This window comes from Strigops habroptila, chromosome 15 (assembly GCF_004027225.2).
Source record: "Strigops habroptila isolate Jane chromosome 15, bStrHab1.2.pri, whole genome shotgun sequence".
In the NCBI taxonomy this organism is placed as follows: domain Eukaryota; kingdom Metazoa; phylum Chordata; class Aves; order Psittaciformes; family Psittacidae; genus Strigops; species Strigops habroptila.
Window position 1 is genome coordinate 2,118,994 of NC_044291.2, and position 24,326 is coordinate 2,143,319.

At 43.9% G+C, this 24,326-nt stretch overlaps 1 protein-coding gene across 2 annotated transcripts in view; it reads left to right on the plus strand.

Moving 5' to 3' along the window:
* Nucleotides 1–24,326, plus strand: part of DAB2IP (DAB2 interacting protein) — a 148,736-nt gene that overhangs the window by 27,464 nt on the left and 96,946 nt on the right. For both annotated transcript variants that reach the window (XM_030507479.1, XM_030507478.1), the window contains exon 3: nt 12,256–12,374. In XM_030507479.1, the coding sequence (XP_030363339.1) occupies nt 12,256–12,374 (119 nt within the window). The remainder of the gene's footprint in view (nt 1–12,255; nt 12,375–24,326) is intronic.

Below are 24,326 nucleotides of genomic sequence, written 5' to 3' on the forward strand. Positions count from 1 at the left end.
GCTGCAGTGCCTTTCCTGAGGTATTCAGGTGTTCCTGGGCCTGGCGCTCTGCCAGCAACTTTCCTGTCTTTATCTTCCCCCATAATTACAGGGGATCATATCTTACCTGCAACGTTCTTCAAAGCACAAGGAAATCAGCTGCAGAACTAATCACATCTTTATTTCCTACATCACTCTGTGTAGTCATGTTGGGGCTCTGCAGAACGGGATTCCCAGGGATCAGCAGGACCTGCCCCTGCCCGCCCGGCTCTCCTCCCTCCCTTCCTGCCACTCGTAGGGTCATATCCACACATTTCCCGTGGTGTGACAGCCTGGCCCGGTTGCAGTAAAGGATCAAGTTCCCATCGCGCCTCTGCAACTGGTGGGAGCTTTGCCCGAGTGTGTGCTCCAGGCTGTGACGTGCTGGGCTCTGTTGACTCGTGTCATGCTCAGGGAGCAGCTGGAGCCCTGAGGGGCTGCACCATCACCCTGCCTCCTTCTGGGACCACGACAGTGCCTGCCTGAGCTGCAGTGACCTCCGCAGCCGCTGGCCCGGGCATGCAGGTAGTGTAAGAGAAGGTGCAGCCCAGGTCTGTGTTCATCTGCCTTATGCAGGTGTTGTAGGAGTGGGTGGAATCTGGGATTAGTTTCCTTTCTGTACTAATCTTACTTAGTAGTTTATTATCTGCTTTAATACTGAGAGCAGACATGACTGTGGTTTTAGACATACTTGGGGAACAGCGATGTGATATGGAACAAGATGGGATGGAATATCAGTGTGTCCAAGTAACGCTGCCCCATATCCCTGCAGCCATTAGTTTCTGAGCCCTGTGGGTCCCTTTCGGAAGAACAGGGTCAGAAAGATACTTCCATATATATACCTAGCTTGGTGTTCTGGACCTCCCTGTCAAATCTAGACTTTTAAAACATTTACAAATAGGAATTGAAGCTTTGCTAATATTAGGAGGTAGAGGAGGAAACAGCACTCAGAGCACTGCCCAACTGGCATAGGAGCTGCTCTAACCCAGGGACAGACACAGGCCATGCCCACCTCCTGGTTGCAGGCCTGCTCTGGGTGAAGCTTTCCTTGATAATTAGCAAGTGAGTCCAAACCAGTTAAGGAATAAATAAATGGGACTTAAAGCTGCCTGAGAAAATTGAAATTTCCTGCTGGGTGACAATATTCTGCTTTAAGGATAGGAACTCCACTGCTAATAATTAGGCAAGAAATAATCACTGCTAAGACCCCAAAATAGGTTCTGCCGCTTACAACGTCAGTCTTATTATTTTGAGGGATAAGCAGCAATGAACTTAACTTTGCCTCCAATCCTTGCAGGCTGTTCTTTTGGGTTTCTATCCTTGGCAAACTTTCAATTTGAGTGTCCCAGGCAACCTCATTGTCAGCTGGGTAGTTCAGTGCTACCTCACATCATGTTCTTCACCACCGGAACCCAAAGATCAGACACAAGGTACAAGCTTAGGAGGAGAAGAAAAAGAGTAAAGATGGGGAAAAACAGCAGGGAGTGTTCTTGTGTTGTTTTTTTCATTTCAATTTGAATCGATGGTTGAATATTTGTGATTTCATCTGAGGAGGAAAACTGTTGCGTGCTTTTCAGTTTTATTTTGCATAGAGGGGCAGGGAGAGGCTTCCAGTCTCAAAGGGCAGGGTGTGCATTTCCAGCCTCTGGTTTCTGTTTTAATAAGGAGGGGATTTTGAGATTTTGAGAACTCTTTTACAGATTTATAAAACCACCTGAAGTTCTCCATTTTTTGGTGGTATAATTTCAAGTAGAAAGATTCTTTCTACCCCTTCCTAAGGATTATTGCCTGTTACAGTTCTAAGCTTTCTTAATCGAAATACTGTCTGATCTGTGTGTCATGAAGGATAGAAAAACTCCTGAGAGCAAGGCTGGTATAACCCCTGTACGTGCCATATGTGTGTTATATCTATCCCTTCACTGTAATTTTTCTCCTTTTTCCCCAAGCTGTAAGCAGAAGGTGAATCAAAGTGAAATACTCATTTCATAAATTGTGAGATTAGGACAAATGAGCTTCATCTTAAGTATTTCCCCATTGTCTGGAAATTAAGTTGTCTAGAAAGGTAGATAGGGAAAAATGCACGACTGATGTGTTGTGGTTGGTGTCCCCCATACCTTTACCAAAGCTAACATTTTTGTTTGATTGCAGCTGTAATTATTGCTGAATACAAATGTTCCACTTGAAGCTTCAGAAATGTGGTGAAAGGCTTTGGAGCCAAGAGCATCTGCCTGAAACATGAGTTTCATATTTGAATGAGTAACTTTTACTGCAAAATTACACAACGAATCCTTACATTCAAAGGATAATAATAATTTTTTATTCTAAACATATCATCTACCAACTGCTTTTTTCAGATTTATTGGCCTAGCAGCTGGTTTGGTGGGAAATGTGTTATTAAAAGCACACAAGATTTGTCATTGAAAATGCAGTGACTTGATGCTGATGCCTTTCTGTAGACTTCGAGTTGGTCATCAATATTGTGGAAAATGGGGTTATCTCTTCCAGTGTTCGCTCTGCTCTGAAGATTTCAGATGGAAATGAGTAGGAAGATGCCTGATGACTAGATAGAGCATGACATCCGTGTGCTGCTCCAGGGCCATCAATCAAAGCAGGGAAAGCACATATAAAACACACTCATGAAACGGTTTACTCTATCATATAGCAAAAGTGGACTTTAAAAGAGAATATTAATACAAGCAGATTTATGGAGATGGCTTTCTCATCCCCCCTGCATGTTTATTGCTCATCTGTGATACATGTTTTAACATGAGGCAATGCATTTGACTGGTTAGACTGCTGGCATGGCAATATATTTGACTGGTTAGACTGCTGGCATAGGAATGAAGCATTCTGGAGAAGTAATCCTGGCTCTGCAGCTTATCTGCTGTATAGTCAGTGTAGCAAATTGCTTAGACACTTCTACCTTCCCTTTCCCCTGGGACCTGCCAAAAGAATCTATTTTGACAGTATTCCCTACCTGTTATCCCACCTCTACCTGTGCTCCATCAGTTCTCTGTCCCTTCTCAGACAATAAGCTTGCTGAAGCTTGGAGCTTCCTATGGATTGTCTTTGAAGAGACCCATTCTCATTTCTGATATTGTAAAAGAATTAAGTTAATCTGCTTTATACAAAAAGATACCCCTTTTTCCTGAAATCAAAGAGCAGATTGGTTTATCCCAACTATTCATACACAGGTTCTGTTCCTGGTATAAAGGTGTTGAGCTAAGTTCTGCCTGCAATAAAGGCTCCAATGTGCAGCTTTTGAAGGCTCCTGGGCTTCTTAGACCATGGCAGAAGCACCAAAGGACTGTGGATCTGGATGTCTATGGCCGTGTGCCTTACACTGAATTACTTTATCACAGCAAGCAGGTCCCTTTATGTAGTTATGTGCCAGTACTTTGTGCACAGGCTTGAAGTCTTAAGAACCTGCAGGTGTTTTCCCTTAGATGCCTTCTATAAAAAGTCTGAGTGATAGAAACTATCAATCTTTGCAGAGTTTGGTTGGTTTCCATGCCTCAGTGGGATCACCAGGCATCTGAATATATGTTGCCACTGTGTCCTATAAATTCTTTACTTTATCTGTAGTTAAATCAGAGCTACATTTTAAAAGCAGAATGAATGTAATGATCACAGCTGATATTGAGTGTTTAAGTCATTATTATGCTACAAAAAGTACTGTGAAAGTTTAGATTTATACGAGTGTGAATAATTTTCTGCCAGCTGGGGATTATCCCTTTTAATCTCAAAGGCACTCATTCTCCCCATATCTGAGGTTTCAGAAATATTTACCTGATTGGAATCTGTTGCTCCCTGTTGTAAAATAAATCTCCCGCATGTACAGCACGTGGGAGACTGGAAATGTGAAACTTACTGTATTTATTGAAAGTCACAAGCTGAAAACTATATCATAAACAATTGAAGTCTCCGTACTCATAGGATGTGTTTTCAAAGTGTGGAGTAACGGTTCAGATGTGTATCTCCTGTATATGGAGATTTTCTTTGAAGTCACTTAAACTCTCATGAGTCTAATCCAGTGAGGATGGTTCTGTTAAAAAGTGCATAGAAAATTGTTGTGGGATTTCTTAGGAGTCTGAAAATTCCTGTTCTATCCTGCATTGGCTATTTGCTGGAAAACTGGGTGTTTGCCCCAGCAGTACGATGGATGTGGGTCTGTAGGAGCTGTGCTGTTTGAGGAGCTGTGTCTGGAATCAGTGCAGGCGTTTCTGCCATCCCTCAGGTGAGAATGGGCATTTTCTGAGTGCAAGGAAGGCATGAGCAGGGCTCCTCCAGGCTCCCCGGGAAGGTGTTACACATGCACACTGCCTGCAGGCTTCCTTTCACAGCTCCATGGTCTGAACTGCGTGAGCAAGAGTGTCCATCAGAGAGAAGCCAGTAAAATACTGTTGTGGAAATTACCTGAATGGAGCATGGGATGTATGTGACAGCCATTCTGGCTGGCTTTCCAGGGACAAGATGCACTTGGTTTGACATGCAGTAAAACCAATAATAAACATCTAAGCTGTGAGTTTTTAGGAAAATAAACCCCTCTCTAAGCTTAAACTGGGGGAATGAGCATGTTTGGTCATGATGCTTTGAGGAGGGACAGTTCATCTCTACCAAAAGGATTCTGGGCTTCCCCACGTTACATGATATAAAGGGAAATGGAGTTGTGACAACCCCTGGCATATTGTTAAATGTTGTTGGTATTCTCCTCTCCTTCCTGGCCTCTTGAAACTCCATCTCCAAATTGATCCAGGTAAGCTCTAAATAAGATCAACTTGCTTTAACCATTCAGGTTAAATGCCTTACTTTTCTCTTTTCATAAATAACAGAGTGACTCTCTCCTAGAGGTCATAGATGTTGGGATGTCCTCTCAAATTTTCCTTGATGATCCTCACTGTGGCTGCATTAGTTTGTTTCTTAAAACCTTATTTGGAGAAGTGTCTGTGTTTTTATGTTACTCAGTTTTCCTCTTTGCAGTAACAAGTCCCAGAATATGGATAAAGTGAAGCATTTTGTTTGCTCTCTGAACGACTGGCACAATTGCAGCAGAAAGCAGGCTTCATGTGCAGTGTGAATCCCTTTTTGCATCCAGACACTGCTGGGATCTTCAGGGACTATCAGACACTTTGCTCAGTCCTGAGGCTGTCAGGATATAGTTCTTCCTCTGCTGCAATTACAACCTGCCATGGTGGTTGCCAGCACTTGGTTTCGACTTCTGCTCAGCAGTGACAGCTTTGTTCTAGGGGACTAAAGATGCTCAGGAACCTAATTTGAGCACAGTTCTCTAAGGAGAGAAAGAACAGAGGAAGGCAAAGCTCAGAGTCTCTTTTCCAGCATTCCAAGGAGAAGCAGAGTCGGGGGATGGCCACAGCAGGCCTGGTTCCAGCAGCTGGCAAACAGCTCCTGGTCTAACTTCTGTTGAGCATTGGGAAGCTGGTGCTGCCCAGCACTGCACAGGAGGTGCTCTGCTTCCATCAGGATTGTTCTCACTAAAGGCAAAGAAGTTTTGTATATGAATAGCTTGTCCTCTGGGATGGTTAAACAGGAAAACTGTTTCACTCCATTGACATCCTTATCCAGGTGACATCCTCGCTTGGCTTCAGCTAGGCAGGTTTCTCCCAGTTGCTCCTCTCTTTGGATAAACAACTGGTTTTGTTCTTCAAGGTTACTTGCATTCTACCTGTATCTCTGTTTCTGCATCATTCATCCCTGATTGCTCAATTACCCTTCTCCTGCCTTCCTAAGGCATATTTATCTGTCTTGTTCAGATGGGAGATGTTGACAGTGTGATAATTATGGAACTGTGAACAAATACTCCAGAGCGATGTGGATTTGTTTTAATAGGTGAACAAAGGAATCCAAACTGAAGAATTAGGTGATCCCTGAATAACAATGGCTGTTGAACTGCAGTTGTGTTCTGGGTTCTTCCTGGCAGTTGCATTCCTTCATCCCGCCTGTTCCATGTGCATGCTGTATGCAAGTCATCAGCGCTAGCTGGTCATTGCAGACTGAGAATTCCCAAGTTTTCTGTTACTTTACTGTAAGGCCGTGGTTTGCCTGAATGTTTCTGGTAGTTCTCTTGGTCAGGGACTAAGGGGTGCGTACTGGCTGGGGGTGACTGTTTCAGAGCCTGGGAGAAGAGTCTTTCCCTGCCAGAAAAGAGCAGAAAAGGAACAGAGGGAAATTCTGCCAAGAAATGTTTAGGTGAATAAGAGGGAAATGTCCTGAGCTCCCCGGCACTGAGAGCTGCCATTGCGTGCAGTGAGAGAAGAACCTGTGACCGAGACATCTTCAACAAGACAGGTAAAAGCTTTACAAAAATAGACCATAAGCAGCAATCCTCTTTTGGCCTCAGGTGGAAAAAGGATGAGATGTTACGTGTTAAAGCTATTGCTTCTTCTGTCTGTGATTAGCTGATACTTCCATGTATTAGATTTGCCATATTCATAATTAACCCTCAGTGCCTCTCATTTGACGTAATTCCAGGTTTCACGACCTCGAGAGACCCACACTGTCCCCTTGGTGACCTGTGGGCCTCCGTGCATCTCCATCTGATTTTACAAATGGACTGAACCGAGTGTTTCCAACGACACTGCGAATTTGATTAATCTCTTGCCTTAGAAGGGCAGTGTTGCTAAGCAGCACTTACCAACACGAGCTGTTTCTCACATTCCAGGACTGCTTTATGGCCTGGCTCATACACATACCCTCTCCTGCACTTACGGCCTGTATCTCTGTGTTTACTCTCTAACTCTGGGTGCCAGAGGACAAGTCTGAGCCCTGCATGTGGAGCGCGAGGATTTGAGGTTTTGTTGCCGTCTCTCACTGGACACGCAATGTTTTTGCAGCTGGTTTTTGTTCTTTTGGGGTTTATCCTAATTCCAAGACGCTTGTGTCTCAGAGGGGCTTTCCTTATCCTGATAAAATAATGTTTTAAGGTAACATCAGTCAGAGGAAGTTGGTGGTTCATGGATGAGTGTCACTTGCTCTTATTCTCACATGTAAGAGTTCCTTACTTCACCTCATCTGTGTGTTTCTTCAGGGGCTCACAAGGTGACTGGGGAGGGTCCCGAGATGTGTGAAATAAGATTGAGAAAGAGAAACCGAGGGACTTTTCACCCACTTGAACAAAGTCATGTGTTCAGCCTCCTCTGAACAGAAGGAGTTATACATGTTAGTCTGTGTGTGCATTTCAGGGCCAGGTTGGATGGGGCTTGGAGCAACCTGCTCTAGTGGAAGGTGTCCCTGCCCGTGGCAGGGGGTTGGAACTGGCTATTCCATGTACTAGAAGTGCACTCTTTGGGGCAGGGGACTCTGCTGGGGCTGTCCATTGGGTCACCTCCTGAATAGAGCCCTCGATCACATCTGACAGGAGGAGAACTGGATGGTGGGAAAACAACTTATAACTTGCAAGTTCAACTGAGAAAGCTGACAGTAATAAATGATATATGAAGTCTTTGAAGGGATGCATATACTTACAGGCACATGCCTCTATACACTGAACAAATGAAAACTGCTCGAGCCATAAAGGTCAGCACTGTACATGCAATTCCCTTCCTTCCTTGTACGAGTGCCAGGGGACTACTCGCTGGATTACTGCTGTTCTTGGGCTTTGAGAGACATTCGATTCCTAAACTCAGTGGTTTTTTGGTCTGTGCATTTCTCATTGTAGCTTAATACAGTCATGTTCTACACAGAGAATAGTAGGGGTGGACACTTTGGTGTCTTTACCTGGTAATAAACAGTATCAAATGCTGCCCCAAAAAGGTTCCTATTTTATTTTGAAAGCCAAGACTAACACTGGTAATTGTAGAGACAGGTAAACTCACTTTGTACACTCATGGCTATAATAGGGTGCTTAGCATTGGCAAAGCTCTACTTGGGTCACAAACAGAACTATTAATTATCCATTCAGTGGAGCCTCAGTAAAAGGCTATTCCCATGTGCTGTGGAAGAGCAAAAGCAGGAAAAGAACTGATTCCAGAATTAAAGAAGTTTAATATAAAAATACAAACTAAGCTTCTAAAGCCCAGAATAGGGACAGGTCCAGTAGAAAAGATTTACTCCAAATTTTGTACCTGGTATACTAGAAAAAATGGACGTCAGTTTCAAAATGCTGCTTTACACATTGAGACTCACAGCAAGTAATTATTTGTGGCAGTTTCATTATTGTGAGTAATGAAAAAATCCCTGATGTACTCTCAAGTCCTCAGATTTACTTGAACTGAAACAAAAAGCTATGGAAGAACTATGAAAATAACCTCATCTGTTCACTAGTTCCTGTGGTACCCTGTTTATTGTGTGGTCTTTGGATGAGAGCATAAACCAGGACCTGTGTCTGCTGCTTTGGTGCTCCCGTTATAGCGGCACTCGTGGTTCCAACCCTCACCCTTTCCCATGTGTGCCTGGCCAGCCCCTGTTCTTGCTCAGGACATGCTGAGAGCTGCCAGGGCTCCTCCAAAGCCAGCTGCTCGTGATGCATCCAGCTTGATTTGTTGATATATTATATTTAAATTTCATATATATTACGTTTCCATGGTGCTGACTTGTTACCTTCCAAACTTTATCATGTGGGTTCACTGCAAATGAACATTAATGGTGTGGGAGTTGGTGCCAGATACAAGACTTGCATCAGTACTTTATTTTTAATAAAACAGGAGCTCAGGAATTTGCTGTCATTAACGCTCAGTTCTGCACCCTCCCTTTTCTCTCTTCTTTCCAGTTTGCTCATCATTGGCTCAGGGTGTGTGGAAGTACATAGCTCCTGCATCTCAGAGGCATACAGCTCTGATGGGTTTGCACAAATGCTTTGGAAGTACTATGATATTAAAAATATGCAAATATTATAATAAAAGATTATTTCCAGGTTCTCGAGTAATTGGAAATGACAAAATTGACAAGCAGGAAAAATTTCAGTGAGAGTCCCACCTTCCTCCATCTGCACCAAGATGATGGCATCAGATTTTGGGTTTGTCCAAATATGTAAGAAACAACAGCCCAAATCCCAGCAGACTGAATTGTCCTGTTTTGAATTGTGCTTTCCTGGTTTAGCTGAAGTAGCAGTGATTGTGATTAAGCCATTCCTCAAAAGGATTTGTTTTGGTTTTTTCTGCCTTCGTTCCTTGTGTCTTAATATAACTTCAGTCAGCTCTTCTGATTAGAGCTATTGTATTCCAGACTCAAGGATGTCAGAGTCAAAACTGCAGAAACACAACCAGAAAAGCAAGGCCCTTGCACTGTAACAAGTGAAATCACTGTACAGGACAAGCTCTCTATGTCTCTGTCTTGCTAGGCTATTTGAGTTCTGTGCCACACTCCTCTGTGGGCTTTGGTTGGGGCATCTCATGGTTTTCTGCTGTGGCAGATTCTGAAGGGGTGCTTGGGCTCTGCAGGTTTCTATTTATTGTCATTTCACACAGTCTATTAACTTGTTCCAAATGGAACCTCCCTGAGTTAGTAGTTTAATCTTTCCTAAGATATTTTTACTGTTGGTAAATGCTGCCCACACATAGGAAGACACAACTCTGCCCTAGACAGTTCTCAGTGTAAACTTAAAAGCATCTAAAGAACATGTAATAGAAAGGGCACTAGTTTAATTACTGGAACTCACAAGAATGCAGCTAGTCTAGTGGAGCCAGCGATGTTCATAGGGTAGGATTAGCCTCATTTGTCTGGAGATCAGAATCAAATGTTCTTTAAAGTAATAAATAAAGAAGAAATGGATGATGATGTTGTTATGATCTCAGCAGGAAAGCACGGCAGTCACACCCCAGGTCAGGTTGTCTCTCTCTTGTTTTTGTGGAGACCAACTCTTTTCTTTTTTTCTTATCCCCTCTAAAAATTACAGGAGATAGTAATTCACACATTAGACTTTCTGATCTCTGGCATGCGCTATGGAGGTGCAAAGTATTGCTATAGCAGCATCATTTATCAGCATTAAAATCTCTGACATCTCATTCTCTCAAGGAAGCTAGCAATGAAAGCTGAAAATGGCCCAGTGTGATCTCCTTCTGGTAGCAGGGAATGTAAAAACAATGGGAAACAGAAGGAAAGTAATGTCTTACTGCAGCCCTAAATTCTCTTTTCTGAATCCTGCACGAGTCATCTAACAGTTGTCAAGATGTGAAATATAAGGTAGCGAAAGAAAGCTGTGATCATCATCTGCTGCAGAAGGTATTTGATTTTTTCCTTATCAATTCCCTGTCCAGAGTTCAAAGCTATGACTGGATGTGAAGACGTGGCTTGATAATACGATGACATACTTGTGACTGTGCTGCAGGGATGAAGGAAGTCCACTCTTGCTCCTGCATGATTGGCCAGTTGCATATTTTAGATCTTTTCCTTCACAGCAAATACTGGATAACCTCCAGAGCAAGCAACCAAAGACCTGATCCAGCCAGAAGAACAAGAGCATGAAGAATTGGTATCATAGTATGAGGCTGACATCATGTCGATATCATGAGTATGAGGCTGGCTAAGGTCTGAGTGCTGAGGGAAGTATCTTAGCAATGTTCCAGATAATGCAAATCTTCAGATTTGCTGTTTCATTGTCATGTTTCTCTATTGTATAAAGATTCTCTAAAGGTATTTCTCACAGACAAAAGCCTTTTGAAAAGGCCTTTGTTACCTTAGGCATTGGCTTTGTGTAAGGTGCAGAGTGTGTCACCTGATGGCCTGTGTTGCACACATCATGCTATTTCAATCATGCAAATAGCTCCTGGAGAAATATTCAGTTCACATGAATGTGTGTTACATACTTCATTTGTAAGGAAGGTGGCACTTAGTAACTGTGAAACACCTTTGAATAGATGTTTTGAATTCTTGGTGCACTTACAAACATGAAAGTCACTTCCATAACACGAGCTGTGCAGACTGCCCGAGGGAATTTTGCAACTTGAGAAAAACAGAATGTGACCCATGAATGTCCTAGGTGGGGAAGGAGTGTTTAAATAGCATGAACAAATGACAGGCTAGATGTAACTTAGACTGTGATTATCTTCCTGCAAGACATATAAAGGGTATTAATTTGTGAAAGGGAGCTACTAAAGGCTACATGACCTGTATCCATTCCTTCATGTTGACTGGAGAGGCTACCGAGACTCCACCTGAAGTGGAGGAGTGCTCCGTGGGTACATCTGGGATGCTGGCGTACTACCCAGTGGAAAGATACCCGTTCTCCTCACATTTCTTTCCTTATACATGTCAAAATCTGTGCTTGATCCAGGGGATATCTTACCCTCTCTCACGGGGATGGGGAAGGGAAGCGGTGCGTGCAGAACCTCAGGTTGTGCAGGGATTTGCCAAGTTGTTTGTATCCAGCTGATTTATTTCTTTGGTATGATGGTGCATAAAAGGAACACTTCTTTAGGCTTCACCCCAAATCCTGGTTTCTCTTTAAAGTGCTGCCCCACTTTTTTCCAGCTACTATGCTTGACCCACTCAAGACTATTCTCAGACACTGTAAACGCTGGACACTACAGTAGTATTCTACTTTTATTGCCTTATTTAGGGAAGAGATTAAATGTAATGTTCAGATTATGTAGAACATTAACTCCTAACAATAAGCAAATAAGACATTAGAAGCTTTGCTATTAAAACGTTTAATGCTGGCTTTGCTGTGGAGCACTACGGGAGCCGTGACTTATGTTCCATAAGGGAGGAGGCACGGCAGAGAAGAAGGCGCTCTACGTTCAGTTCGTTCCTCCGTAAAGATAGTGCCTATAGCTGCCCAGCCCGAATGCTGTGTTTATCCTCTATAGGACAGTTTTACATATAGCTCAAACACCTGAGTGCAATCCCACCACCATGGCTGACAACCTGGAGGCTTTCGATCAGGTAATGAAGTTCTTGCCTGTCTCCCAGCGGGCAGCATCTCATCCCCGAGCCTGCGAGATGGGGCGGCCGCGGTGGGCCGGCGGAGCCCGGCATCAGCCTCTGCTCCCGTCAGGAGTTGCAATGTGCGAGTCTTGTCTTTCAGACAGTATTTTTATGGGAGCTGATGGTTGCCAGGGAAACGGAGGCTTCGGGGAGTCTCACGCCGACGCAGCGCCCGGCCCCGGCAAGCGCTGGGAGCAGATGTTGGCTGCGAGGAGCTGCGCTGCTGGCGGCCGCACATGAAGGCGGCTGGAGAGAACCATTTGCCTGGCTGCGTCCGCTGCAAGAGAGCAGGGCCAGGGCTCGCGCTCCCTTTCTCCCTTTTTGGTTGTAATTTAGTATTCTTGTCTCACCCCACAGGGGTTCCTCAGCCGGCGGCTCAAAGGCTCCATCAAAAGGACAAAGAGCCAACCGAAGCTTGATAGGAACAGCAGCTTCCGGCACATTTTACCTGGCTTCAGGAGTGTGGACAATGAAAGGTAAGGGGACGTTTCTTGGAGGGTGGGGAGGAGAATGTGTGGAAGAGAATGAGGATATTGATTTTTCCGGGTCTCATTAATATCTTGCTTATCTTATTCCGAGCAAGGGCCACATCTGTGATAGAAGTAGACTTGCTTAATTTCCAAGAGGGGTAGTTTTAATCTGTTGGCGAGTACACAGCACAAGCCCTGCCTTTTCAGGCTGTAGAACATGTAGAGAGAAGCCCGGCTGCTCTGCTTTCTTTTCCCCAGTAAATCCTAAGTTGATGCACCAGCATATAAATAGCACGCAGATGCAGCAGCCAAAGCCGCCTGCTGCAGGTGAGGGAGGGAGGGGAAGGATGCTCACACGCTGGACTACACTGAACATCACATTAGACATTATGTGAACAATAACGTAGAACAAGAACAACCGTAATCTCCCAAATCCCTCTCTCCCCTTTCCACACACACGCACATCTTCAGCACAGCCCTTCGCTGCCGTCCTTGCACTGAGATGGATTCTCGGCATGTGGCCGAAGCTGCTTTTTCTGTCTGAGCCATGACAGGATCTTTCAGTCCAGGAGGGATGTGTTGCAGGGAATGTGCAGATGTATCGGATGAAGCATTTACCATGGGATGGTCAGTACTGGAGCCAATGCAAGCAATATAAAGGAGAAATGAGACCTTGGTTTTATTCCTCAGCTCAGTTAGAAAGTACAGAGGCTCTGTAGTGTATTTGTATCTATTTATGTATGTGTAGATTTATGTCAGTGTGTGCATGAGACAGGCACACATTCTAGGTAAATCTGTGTGTAAATTCACATGCAGATCAAGGTCATGGTTGGCTAAAGCAGACTCCATTACACAGAAACAAACTAGTGGCTTGCTTTCAACCTTACATGAATCATTTTGGGGGATGACACAGAAGTACTGAAGTGCCAAGAAAAGTCTGTGTCTGAAAAGGATGCCAAATTGGACATAGGCTGATGTAACCATTTGTAGTAGTGGCATTTTCATATATCAAGAGGGTACTTTAGAATCCATTAAGTAAATGTTTCACTTGTAAAAGCAATGACAACTTTTACTTTGGTTTAGCTATACTTATTCACCGGAGGGGCCGTGAATTTCTGAAGCCCGCAAATGACAAGAGTTAATCTGGATTTTTCCTTACGTGACCTATTCCAGTCTCCTAAGCTTTTTCCTTCTGGATTCTGCAAGTAGAAGGATTGTGCTGGTCAGTGCAGAGTAATATTTCAGGGGTTGCTATCTAGGAAGACAGAGTTGATTTGATTTGTGTGCTGCAGTTTTCACAAATGCTCAAAGTAGGGCACTGTGTTCCGTATGGAAGAGAAGCCAGTGGAGCCGGGGATGTGCCTCCAGTGCTGCCGCTTCCCTCAGAGAACAGGCGCATCACACAGTGTTGTGTTCTACCTAGATGAGTTTTGTTTCTTTCTGTGCATTGGCAGCACAGAGCATGGGAATTAAGTGTTTTGGCCAACCCTGCAGCCAAAATATTTTCCTAAATTAAGCCTTATTATTTCCCTGTCCTCCCAGCACAAGAGCCCGGAGCTTGCTGGGCAGGGTGCTTCAGAGAGAGCCACATTTACTGCAACTTTTCTTTAAAGGGATTCAGTGAATGGCTGTAGTGCATTTCCAGCGTAGAGCTGAACGGGTGGGTTAGAGGAGAGGTGGCATTTAGCAGCCTTGAATAAACCCCAAGGATTTGCTGTATCAGTATTTAGAAACTGAAAATGAAAGGCTTCTGTCAAGCAGGTGTCAGTCAGAAATGCGCTTCATCTATGATACCTTGACATGCCCTGATGTGGAGGAAACCATCTGAGACGTGATAGCTTTTGACAGCAAGATTTAGACCCCTGATTTTCGTAGTAGTGTCAGGTCTGTAGTGTAAGCAAGTGTCCTTCTGCAGAAGACCTTGGCCTTAGGTCCTGTTGCTCTCGGAGGGGTGAAAGAAAAGCAGCAGCTGGGCTTCTCAGTCATGCAGAGAGGGTTTGGGTTACAGGAGATAATTTTGTCTTCCTGAACATTCCCATCCACGTCTGCTAAAATGCACAATGCACTCACTTCTGTATGTGAAAGGGCTTGGGTCCTTTAGATCACTCGCCTGCATTTTCTGCTGTGCTCCCTTGTCTTTCCTGAAATCCAAGAACTGTTTCAAGGAAGCATCTGGTATTGGAATATTTGCCTCTTAAATATTTGTTTCTTGACTCCATCTTGTATCCAAGCTGATTGTTCATGGACCGCTCCTTTGCTCATGGATATACCCATTGTAACAGTGCTCTGGTCTGGAGCTGTGTAGGATTTCTGCAGGAGATGCCATAGCAGAAATAAATAGTGCCATAAATGCAGTCAGAACACTCCAGGTTGAAATACTGACTTACAGCAGATCATAAATGATTCTGTGACTTGGCTTTTGTGCACCTAAATTGGTACTGTGTCATGCCTCTTGGTTTCTTTATTTTTCCTTCTCTTGCATGTCCTGGTTATCCTGCTACGCACAGCAGATGCATATGGATCTATGAAATGTGTGCATACAGGTACAGGCAGCTGACTGGGGGGATGCGTAGAGCAGAGAATAGAATATAAAGAAACAAATCTGTGCTTTTTATCCTGTGTTTGAGCATTGCATGCACTTAAATACGTCATGGAAATTTAACATGGGAAATTATTATCTCCTACAATAGTGAGAAATTTGTACAGTGTGAGTTTTATGACAAAGGAAAACAGGGAAATAACATGAAACATGGAAAAAGTCACAGGATGTTTCGCTGTTGGGAATCACCTTGTTGATTTTGTGTCCATAGGGGCTGGTTTCATACCTTGGGATGGCACAAAGCAAGCAGCCAGGTTTCCAGTGGGGTCTCACAGAGCTGCTCTACTAAAGTGGGGTTATTGTGTGCTGGGGGGGAGCTGCCAGCTTGGAAATGGGGATTCCTTCTCAGGTCGATGTGCCATCTATCAGCATCCTCTGGCCATGGCCAGGCAGATGTTTGCAGTTGTCATGGGCTGTGCGTGTGTGTTTGGAGCAACTGTGAGAACTGGGAGAATTCTGGGTTAGGAAAACCTCGGACAACCATTTTTTCCTACAGGTAACATCTGGGGAATTGCCCACAGTGGTGTGTTAGAAAAATACACTGATTACAGTCAAACAGAGCTTATGTTTGTAGAAGAAACATGGTTGTTTCTCATGGTATTGGGTTTTACAGTGACTGAGAAGAGACCTTTTGTTTGAGAAGAGGTGGAACAAGGGGTTTGCACTAACTTCAGTAAATGACTATGGGCTTCATATGATGTAGTTGGCCAAATTTTGACAGTCTTTTGCATCCTAGGAGTCCTGTTACCGTAACAGTGATAAAATTACCGATTCTGAATAAGAGAAATAAAATCAGACCAAGTGTAACAAGAATTCTGTGTGAGAGATGCATTAATCGGGTACAATCAGTTTATATAAGTGTGAGATTTCCAGGAGGATTGTGGACTGAGTGCTCCTTCCCATTTGTTGGCTGCTTGGATTGCTCATTAAACCTAAAAAGGGTTCAGTAAAAATGGCCTTTTGCTAACAATGTCTGCTGCGGCCTGATTTATTACCGCAGCTAACCAAGTTTTTATCATGGAGCCTGAATGTTTCTCTTTGTAGCGGCCTCTCTGGAAACAGCCACAAATCAAGCATTTGGCAGATGGATTTTCCTTAATTGGACCCACGTTTCTCCTACAAAATTCGTGATGGAGAAAGTTTCTGGGTTGGGCTTTAGGCACAGGGGAAACTGAGAGACGGTTGTTCTGCGGTTGTTAAGGATGGTCAGTGCCTTTCTGGTTGTTCTCTTGTTGTAGTGACCTTTTGAGTCCCTGCTGCCACTTTGTTACAATAATCTTTTTAAACATAATTTCTGACAGTTTGTCAGGAATTTAAGAAGTGGGTTTATGTAGGTCTTACATGGGGTTCGGAATGGTTTTTAAATCTAAATAGATGAACTTGGTCCCATCTCCCCTGCAACAGGCAAAGGCTACACTAGCACTGAGAGGGCAGGGGCACAGCATCACTTCATTGTCTGAAGGACAAATACCTTCAGACTGCCTTGATCCGGTGGCAGATGGGTGCTCTGTGGAACTCCGCATTCTGATGGGATCCCGGAGTGGATCATTCCTAGGCATGCTTTTCCTCAAATTCATTCAGTGCTGAGGGACTCTGTTACTAACATTTGTGATTATTTTGCAAGGTTTTTTTCGTAATTCCAGAAGATAACATTCTATTTCAGCTTTTCTTGGCACTACAAAAGTCTGAGCATATGGTTGATTGTTAAATGAGCCTCAGCCTTGGAAGGGGTACAACCGTGCCATAGTAACAGCAGCGACCTGCGCTGCTGCGACTTCCTCTTCAAACCACTTTGTTTCTTTATCCCATCAAAAATTTTTGCTAAGAACCCACAGGGGGAAGAGGAAGTGAACAAGTCATGTCCTGCAGTGCATTTAACTCCTCATCTAGTGCTCCTGCAGGCCGCCTTGTGGGTTTTCAATGTGCATAAAGCTGATTTTGATGCAATAGGAGAGCATCAAAAACTCATGAACGTCTGCACTCTTACAGTCAACTTAGTGGGTGAGTTCTTTCCAGGTCTAATTATCATCCGTTTATTCCCAACAAACTTGATATGCCAAGTATTTTTAGGCATGATGAAAGTGGTTTGATGTGGATATGGTGCTGGGGAGCTTGCGTTCTCTTCTGCTTCCTTACTCCAATGGCATTAGTAGTGAAGCTTTCTAAGTAGGAAAACTTGCAGTAGTAGGTGCGTGGTGAAGGGTGACACTCACAGCATGTTCAGTGCGGTGCAGGGGCCTCTGGTTTTCATGATAATCAAAATGCTGTGAGGAAACACTGCTCAGTTTGTATAGCGAATCCATTCGGCACTGTCAGTGTCGATAACTGAAATGCAGAATGAAGCATCTTGCAAGGTCGGGATCGGGAATACCTGGAGGTCACAGTGTCTGTGGGTCTGGTACCATGGGCAGTGTCTGCTCCCGCCCCTGGCCAGGGCGCCAGCGTCGGTAGCTGAAGGATTCAAGGAGAGGCTCAGGATTGAGCCTGGCCTCGCAGAGCACCTGCGTTTCTATCAAGGCTACTTTGTCCTGGAATATGCAAATCAGTCTGTTAATGGGGTTCCTTTGCAAAATATTTCTTGAACCAGAAAGTTAATTACTGATCTCTAATTAATGGCTATGTAAAGAGGCTGGAGCAAAAGCGGAGAACTGCTTTGAAGGAGAGATGCAGGAGGAAATTACCCGTTCTCCCCAGAAACTGTTCTGTTCCTCATCTTCTCGTGGTATTAGGAAGTTTAGCAACTGGTATTCACATATTTTTAAAACGATAACGCTCATAATGGAAAGAGGGGGTTTTAGAGAGGTTTTTGGGGAGGCATTGAAACAAAAAGTATAATCCTTTATATGGAAGAAAGACTAATACTAATACAGCAGAGCATTGGCAAAGCTCAAGCCCTTCCCTGGTCTGTGTTCCTTGCATTATACGTTCTTCAGGAAGGGAAGTAGAACTCCTGGTAAATCTGGGAGGTTGCAGATCCATCACACCAGCCCGTGGGTACAGAAATAGTTGTTCTAAAGCCCTGTTCAGATGCTCCTTGTGGCTAAAGCCATTAATAACCCCAAGAGGGGCAGAGAGGGGCTGAAAACAACGTGGTGCCTTTCAGCTCTTCCCAAGGCAACACCGAGGTTTCAGCTATTCTTCCTGTTAAATTGGCTTTTGCACATGGATGTGAATCTGTGATTTGTTTCTGAGGCTACCTGAGGTATTCAACATTCTCAAAGAAATACTTAAACACTTCTCCTTACCCTATATACTCAAACTGACTTCCTAACTGAACAGGGAGGTCATGTCTAATATCTTTCAGTAACCAACTATATTAATCCCTAGACATTTTTCAAGCCATAGTAAAATGTCAAGGGAAGGGCCAAGAGGCTGGAATTATTTCAACAGCCTTCCTCGTGTTCCTCCTCTTCCCAAGTCCCTAACAGTCCCAACAAAGGGTGCTGTGCCCCATGGGGTGCAGCTTCTGCTTTGACTCCATTTGGAGTCATGGAGCAAACTGATACAGTCCTTCCTGCTTTGGCGTATGCGGCGCTATCGGGATAATTGGCTTCATGCATCTTACAATTAGCTTGCAAAAGTATGTTTTGCATTCCTGACCTTTTCTCTCTAAGCAAGGCCATTGTTTCACTGTCCTGCTTAATTACAAAATATAGTGTTGTGTGAGGGAAGAGATGACATCGTTGTATCGTTGCCTCTAATTTGACGAGACATCATAATGGGGAGTTTTCATTCTGAGGGCACTGAATTAGTGTAGCGTGAAGCCACATTGCTCTAAACCTACTAAATAAGGAGAAGTGAATTTTATGCTCTCTCTTTTTGACGTTTGTAATCAAAGCGTATTCCAGCTGCAGATGGTTAGTGTTTGAAGAATGTTTGGTAAATGCTGACAATCGGAAGGCTTTGTGTCTGCAGCGGGAGAGCAGGTTGATTAATGGATGGAAGGATGCTGTCTTTCATTTTCCTCTTCTCACAGGCTGAATACACATTATTGACTCATTTGGCCACTGCCTGGCAGACATGACGTTGTGGTGCATCAGTGTACACCTCAGGGTTACAAGCAGATAGTTCTGTTCCTATCCTTTCAGCAAAGACTCAGAGCCAGGGTGACAGTTCAGTTGCGCTGTGGCTGATGGTGTCTTGCTGTTCCTCAGCTCGAAGACAGCTACTGCTACTCCATTAACATTTTGTTTCCAAACAGACCATTTATTCTGGCTTCGCTGCGGTGAGATTTTCATGTGCATGAATTTCAGTGCAATTACATTAGCATTACTCTTCATGTCAATAAACTTGAGGGGGAAAAAAAAGAGAAGGAAAATGCCATCACTGGAGCTTTTAGACCAGGAGACGCTTTCTGTGAGTTCTTGACCCTTCCGTTTGCTTTTTTAATTATTATCTGTTGACAATAAAAACTAAGATACTTTTATCCCAGGCTGAAACATTCTGGCACACAATGAAAACTGCTCCTGGTGAAAACATGACTTTAATCTGAGAGGAGCAGTCTTGCTTTCCCCAGGCCCCTGTCTCCTGGCCATGTGTTCCCCGTGCAGCAGATCCAGTCATGACGTGATCGCAGGAAGGTCAGCAAGTTGATTCAATGGGAGATTATTATTTAGAGGGTGGTTTTCTGTTTGGCCAGGGCACTGAACCAACTCATCTAAGTGCAGAGGAACAGGGAGATGGCAGGAAAGGACTTTTCCTTTCAATGATGTGTGCAGTTGCATTTAATGAGGTACAATGTCAAACTGTACTCTCGGTGTGTAGCCGTGGGGGAGAGATATCCACTTGGCATCTGCCTCATGTTCCATCTTCCAGAATGGAATTTCCCTTTCCCTAGGAGAAGTACATTGCTTGATGGATCCAATTTTTCTGTCCGCTACTCTGTCATTTCTATCGGGAATCAGTATTAGCAATAAATGTCTTTCTCTTTTAGAAGGAGGAAAATGTTTAAAACCAAGTTTCGCTCCATTCCATTGAAACTCTGCAAAACCTTGATTGGAAAATCTGTGCGAGGGGCAAAGAGTTGTAAGTGAGCACATAACAACTGATGTTGGGCAGGGTTTGCCAGCCTTTGTTCGGGAGCTGGAAGACGCAGCTGTTTGACGTGGGTATCTTGTTATCCAATTTCGTATTGCAGTGGTCGTGCACAGAAATGCGCTGATTGTAGCTGGAGGCAGCCTGTGCACTGAGCTCACTGCTGGCAGCTCCTTGTACAGAGCACTGGCTGTAATGATGTTTGAGACTTGTGAATATAAAATAACTCTGTCAAGTTCATCCATCAGCTGGGAGGGAAGGAAAAAACAGACTGGAGAAAAAATGTGCTGCTCTGTCCTTCCTCCTTACCACAGTCTTTAATAATGCCTTACAATGTGGAGCCTCGACTTACGTGATTATTAGGGAGATATCAAGTAGCTTGTTCACATATGGATGTCTTCTTAGGATACTGATACTATGATCTTGTTTATCTGGTTGGCAGTGTTCATAATTTTAATTTTCAATACAACTACAGAATATCTCTTGTTCTCTTTGGCAAAATTCAGGTCAGGCGTGATGAAAAGAAGCAAGAACTGATTTTAATCGAATGAAAGCACTGCATTTTAGATGGAATTAAAATACAATTTGTTTTAAAACACTTAACTGATTTGAACTGAAGCCAGAAATAGGAATTTAGCTCTAATCCATGCGTGCTATATAAGTAATTCTGTGAGAAAGGGATGTGGCATGCATTGCACATGATTGATGGCGTGCAGGAGGGTGGCATTCATTCACAAAATGATGTCAGTGCGTTAGTAATTACTCAAGCCACAGGTATTCTATCAGCCATTGCCCTGTGCTCACAGGTACAGATGTCCCTGGGGTTATGTTGGCCCTGTGCAATAGCCATGGCTGGGACATGAGAGATTACACACGTCCCCTGCTCGAACCATTCCAAGCTTCTTCCCCATAGGAGTCCCTCTGCAAAGCACTTACCAAATGATTTACATAACTCAGTTGTATGTACCTTGAATAATTAATATTTTGCTGTTCTTGCTGTGTGGGGAGATTTGTGCCATTATGGATGTGTTTGTTCCTATACAGAAAAAAACCTTTAAATTAGATGGATATATATACAAAGAGAGAAGAATTTCTCTATTAATTTTTCTCTGTCAAAAGAAAATTGACTCGTGTGTGTGTGAGATTTTTGGCATTTTCAATCAGAATAAAAAGTGTTTCTTACTGCCTTAGGACATAAGAAAAATTTTAGTCCTGACTATTGCTAAAAACCACTAAGAAGCTAATTTGAATTCCAGATGCCAGTTGCTTGCATTTGGTGGTACTTCGGTCTCTTTCATTTGAACTCATGTGCTTTCAGGAGATCAGGTTTGCATGCTTTAAAAAACAACACTGCAGCATCTTTTATTTCTTCTGGTACGTTCTGAATTGGTTGTTTTAATGCTCTACCTTCATATTTTAATCACTGACACAGCACTGCTCACTATTCCCCTGCATTGTGGCATTTTCACTAGAACTTTCTTCCTAAGTAAACATAGAAATACGTGTTGTTTGTGCGGTGTCTGTGCTGCTGAGCACAGGGGGCTTGGCCAACAGGGTGCCGTTAGCACCCGTGGGAGTGCATTGGTGGGTGCTGGTGCCCAGCAGAACCAACAGGGAAGCACCAATTGCTGGCCATGCCTTTCCTGAGCTGGCTCCATCTGCAGAGGCTCTGCATGGAACCTCTCCAGCTCACCCAGAATTAATTATTCACTGATCATCACTCAGACCTTACAGATTAGGGAGCAGGGAGGGAAGTTGGCAGGGGGTGGATAGAAGATGGAGCAATTTGGATTGCAATTAGTATTTCATTTCTTTCCTTACTCCCAGTTTGACTAAATTGGAGATTACATGTTAGAACCAAGCATGGATTTATATCCCAGCAGTGAAAGTTCCCTGTGCACCAGAAACCAGCAAATCCAGCACAGTCTTTAAGCTTCCCAAAGAGATGGAACACTCGGTTGATTAGAGGAGTTGAAACATCAGGGGTGCAAGTTTTGATTAGTGATACTTGCAAGGGAACAGCAGTGCCCTGCCATGCTTCACTGGCCGTGTCCTACCATTATGATCATAGACTAGTTAGGGTTGGAAAGGACCTTAAGATCATCTAGTTCCAACCCCCCTGCCATGGGCAGGGACACCTCACACTAAACCATGTCACTCAAGACTCCATCCAACCTGGCCTTGAACACTGCCAGGGATGGAGCATTCACAACTTCCTTGGGCAACCCATTCCAGTGCCTCAGCACCCTCACTGTAAAGAACTTCTTCCTTATGTCTAACCTAAGCTTCCCCTGTTTAAGTTTGAACCCATTACCCCTAAATAAAACCATAGAATGGTTTGGGTTGGAAAGGACCTTAAGATCATCCCGTTCCAACCCCCTGCCGTGGGCAGGGATATCTCACACTAGACCGTGTCGCCCAAGGCTTTTTAGATATTGTCTCCATCCATTATCTACCTTGTCCCCTTTCTAACTCTGTGAGTGTGCTCCTTGCCAGGAGTCTTCTCCAGGCATTACAGCTGTGGTGGATCCCTGCTGGATATCAAAGCCTGTCTGGAAGCACCCCTGAGCAGACAGCATCAACCCCAACCCGCCGGAGCATCACCAGCCACAGAGAATGGGATTTGGAGTTTAGTCATTACAAAAATGCCAACCCACCCCTGAAAGTCTGCTTCACTTCTGGTGAGAATGTGTCTGATGTTGAAACCTCTAGGGGTTTTCTTGATTATACCAGTAACCACAGTCTGGGTCACACTTTGCAATAATTACCCTGATGTCTGAGAGGTTGTTAGAAGGTCCCTGGAGGAAGGGGCCCAGTTGCATTGCAGAATTTAGAGGTATATGCTGGCAAATCTTCAGCACTTAGAGATTTATTTAAGTTAGTGCCTTTAATTGCTTTCTTGCATCCCTCTTCTATTAGAAACTCTATGAGCCATCTAGAGAAGTGAGTCTAGCTAATATTAATCTCCTCAATCCTTCTTCCTTTAACTAGTTACTCCTGGCTTCATTACGCAGACATTTGAGCCCTACCGAGTGGGTAATAATTTTGATTCCAGTTTAACATGTTCTCACAGAACATGTAACTTAGGAGAAATCCTCAGCTGACTTCTGCATTGGCTTTAACTGTCATCTCTTAAGTGTGGCTTATGAGCTTTGTGTAACATTGCTGCTTTCAAGGCTGCTGGCAGCTCTCTCGTATATATTCATAAAGCAGTTCCAGGTCCTTGAGTGAAACCTGCAAGAAAAGGGCAAAGAATTATTTGTCTTTTTTTTTTTCATTATCGTGGCCCTCCTGTATCCATTCTGACATGCACTGGAGAGAAGTTTCTGACTTGATGCCTTTATATCGAAAGCTCTCTCTTTGCATAAAGCAAGGCAGGGTGTCTTGCCCTGCTTAGATAGAGTCACTCATGTTGAGGCTTTCACCAGTTCATGGTTGGCTTATTCCCTACTCGAGAGCTTGGTTATCTCTGATGCATGTTATAAAAGGTTTCATTGCCTTAAAAAATAATAATAGTCCTGTTTGAGGCATGTGAAGCCTTTGTTCGCATTTACGTCTTGTATCAGTGAGTTCCACAGAGGCAGTGAGATGTGTGATACATAATGTGTACCATCAACATTTTTTAATCTATTGTTAGTTATCTTTCATCTTTAATATCTATTCCTTGGCCATTTTAGTAAAAGACAGTAAATAGAAACAGACAGTTTATTCTTATTTTACCATGCATTATTTGCTGATAGTTTGCTAAGGGGACATTTGTCATGTCATCCCTCCTTGTCTTTTCCAGCTGAAGAGCCTCCCTTAGGCTGTTTTCCATGGTTTGTCTCACTTCTTGGGGCTTTCCCTAATAAATGTATTGTATGTGTACATTAGCACACCATTGGAAGGAACACCTTTTCTACTGCTGTGTTTCTTGAAAGCACTGGCATGTATGTTGTGTGCAACTGCAAGATAGGTGTCTGAGGGGTGCTGCATCTGGGAAACATAAAGAACGTGAAGATGGTGGTTTGGTAGCATCCGAATTCTGCACTTTTGGGACCTTAAGAGAAATTCTGGGCTAGAGGAGGAGGGAGACAACAGGCTGCTGGGGCACTCAGCAGGTAGCACTACTGAATGAGCGCCACGGGGAGACCTGCTTGGAGCAATGTGTGCAGCAGCACAAAGACTGTGGACTGTCGGGACCTCTCCAGGGTGGTCAGGCCCCCCCATTAGGGTCAGTGCTGCTGATGGCTGAGAGCGAGAGCATCGGGGACCTTCATGCTGTGGCTGTAACAGTCTGTGTCTGTACCACAGCACTCTGCTGGGTCAGACAGGTTGAAGTGGTG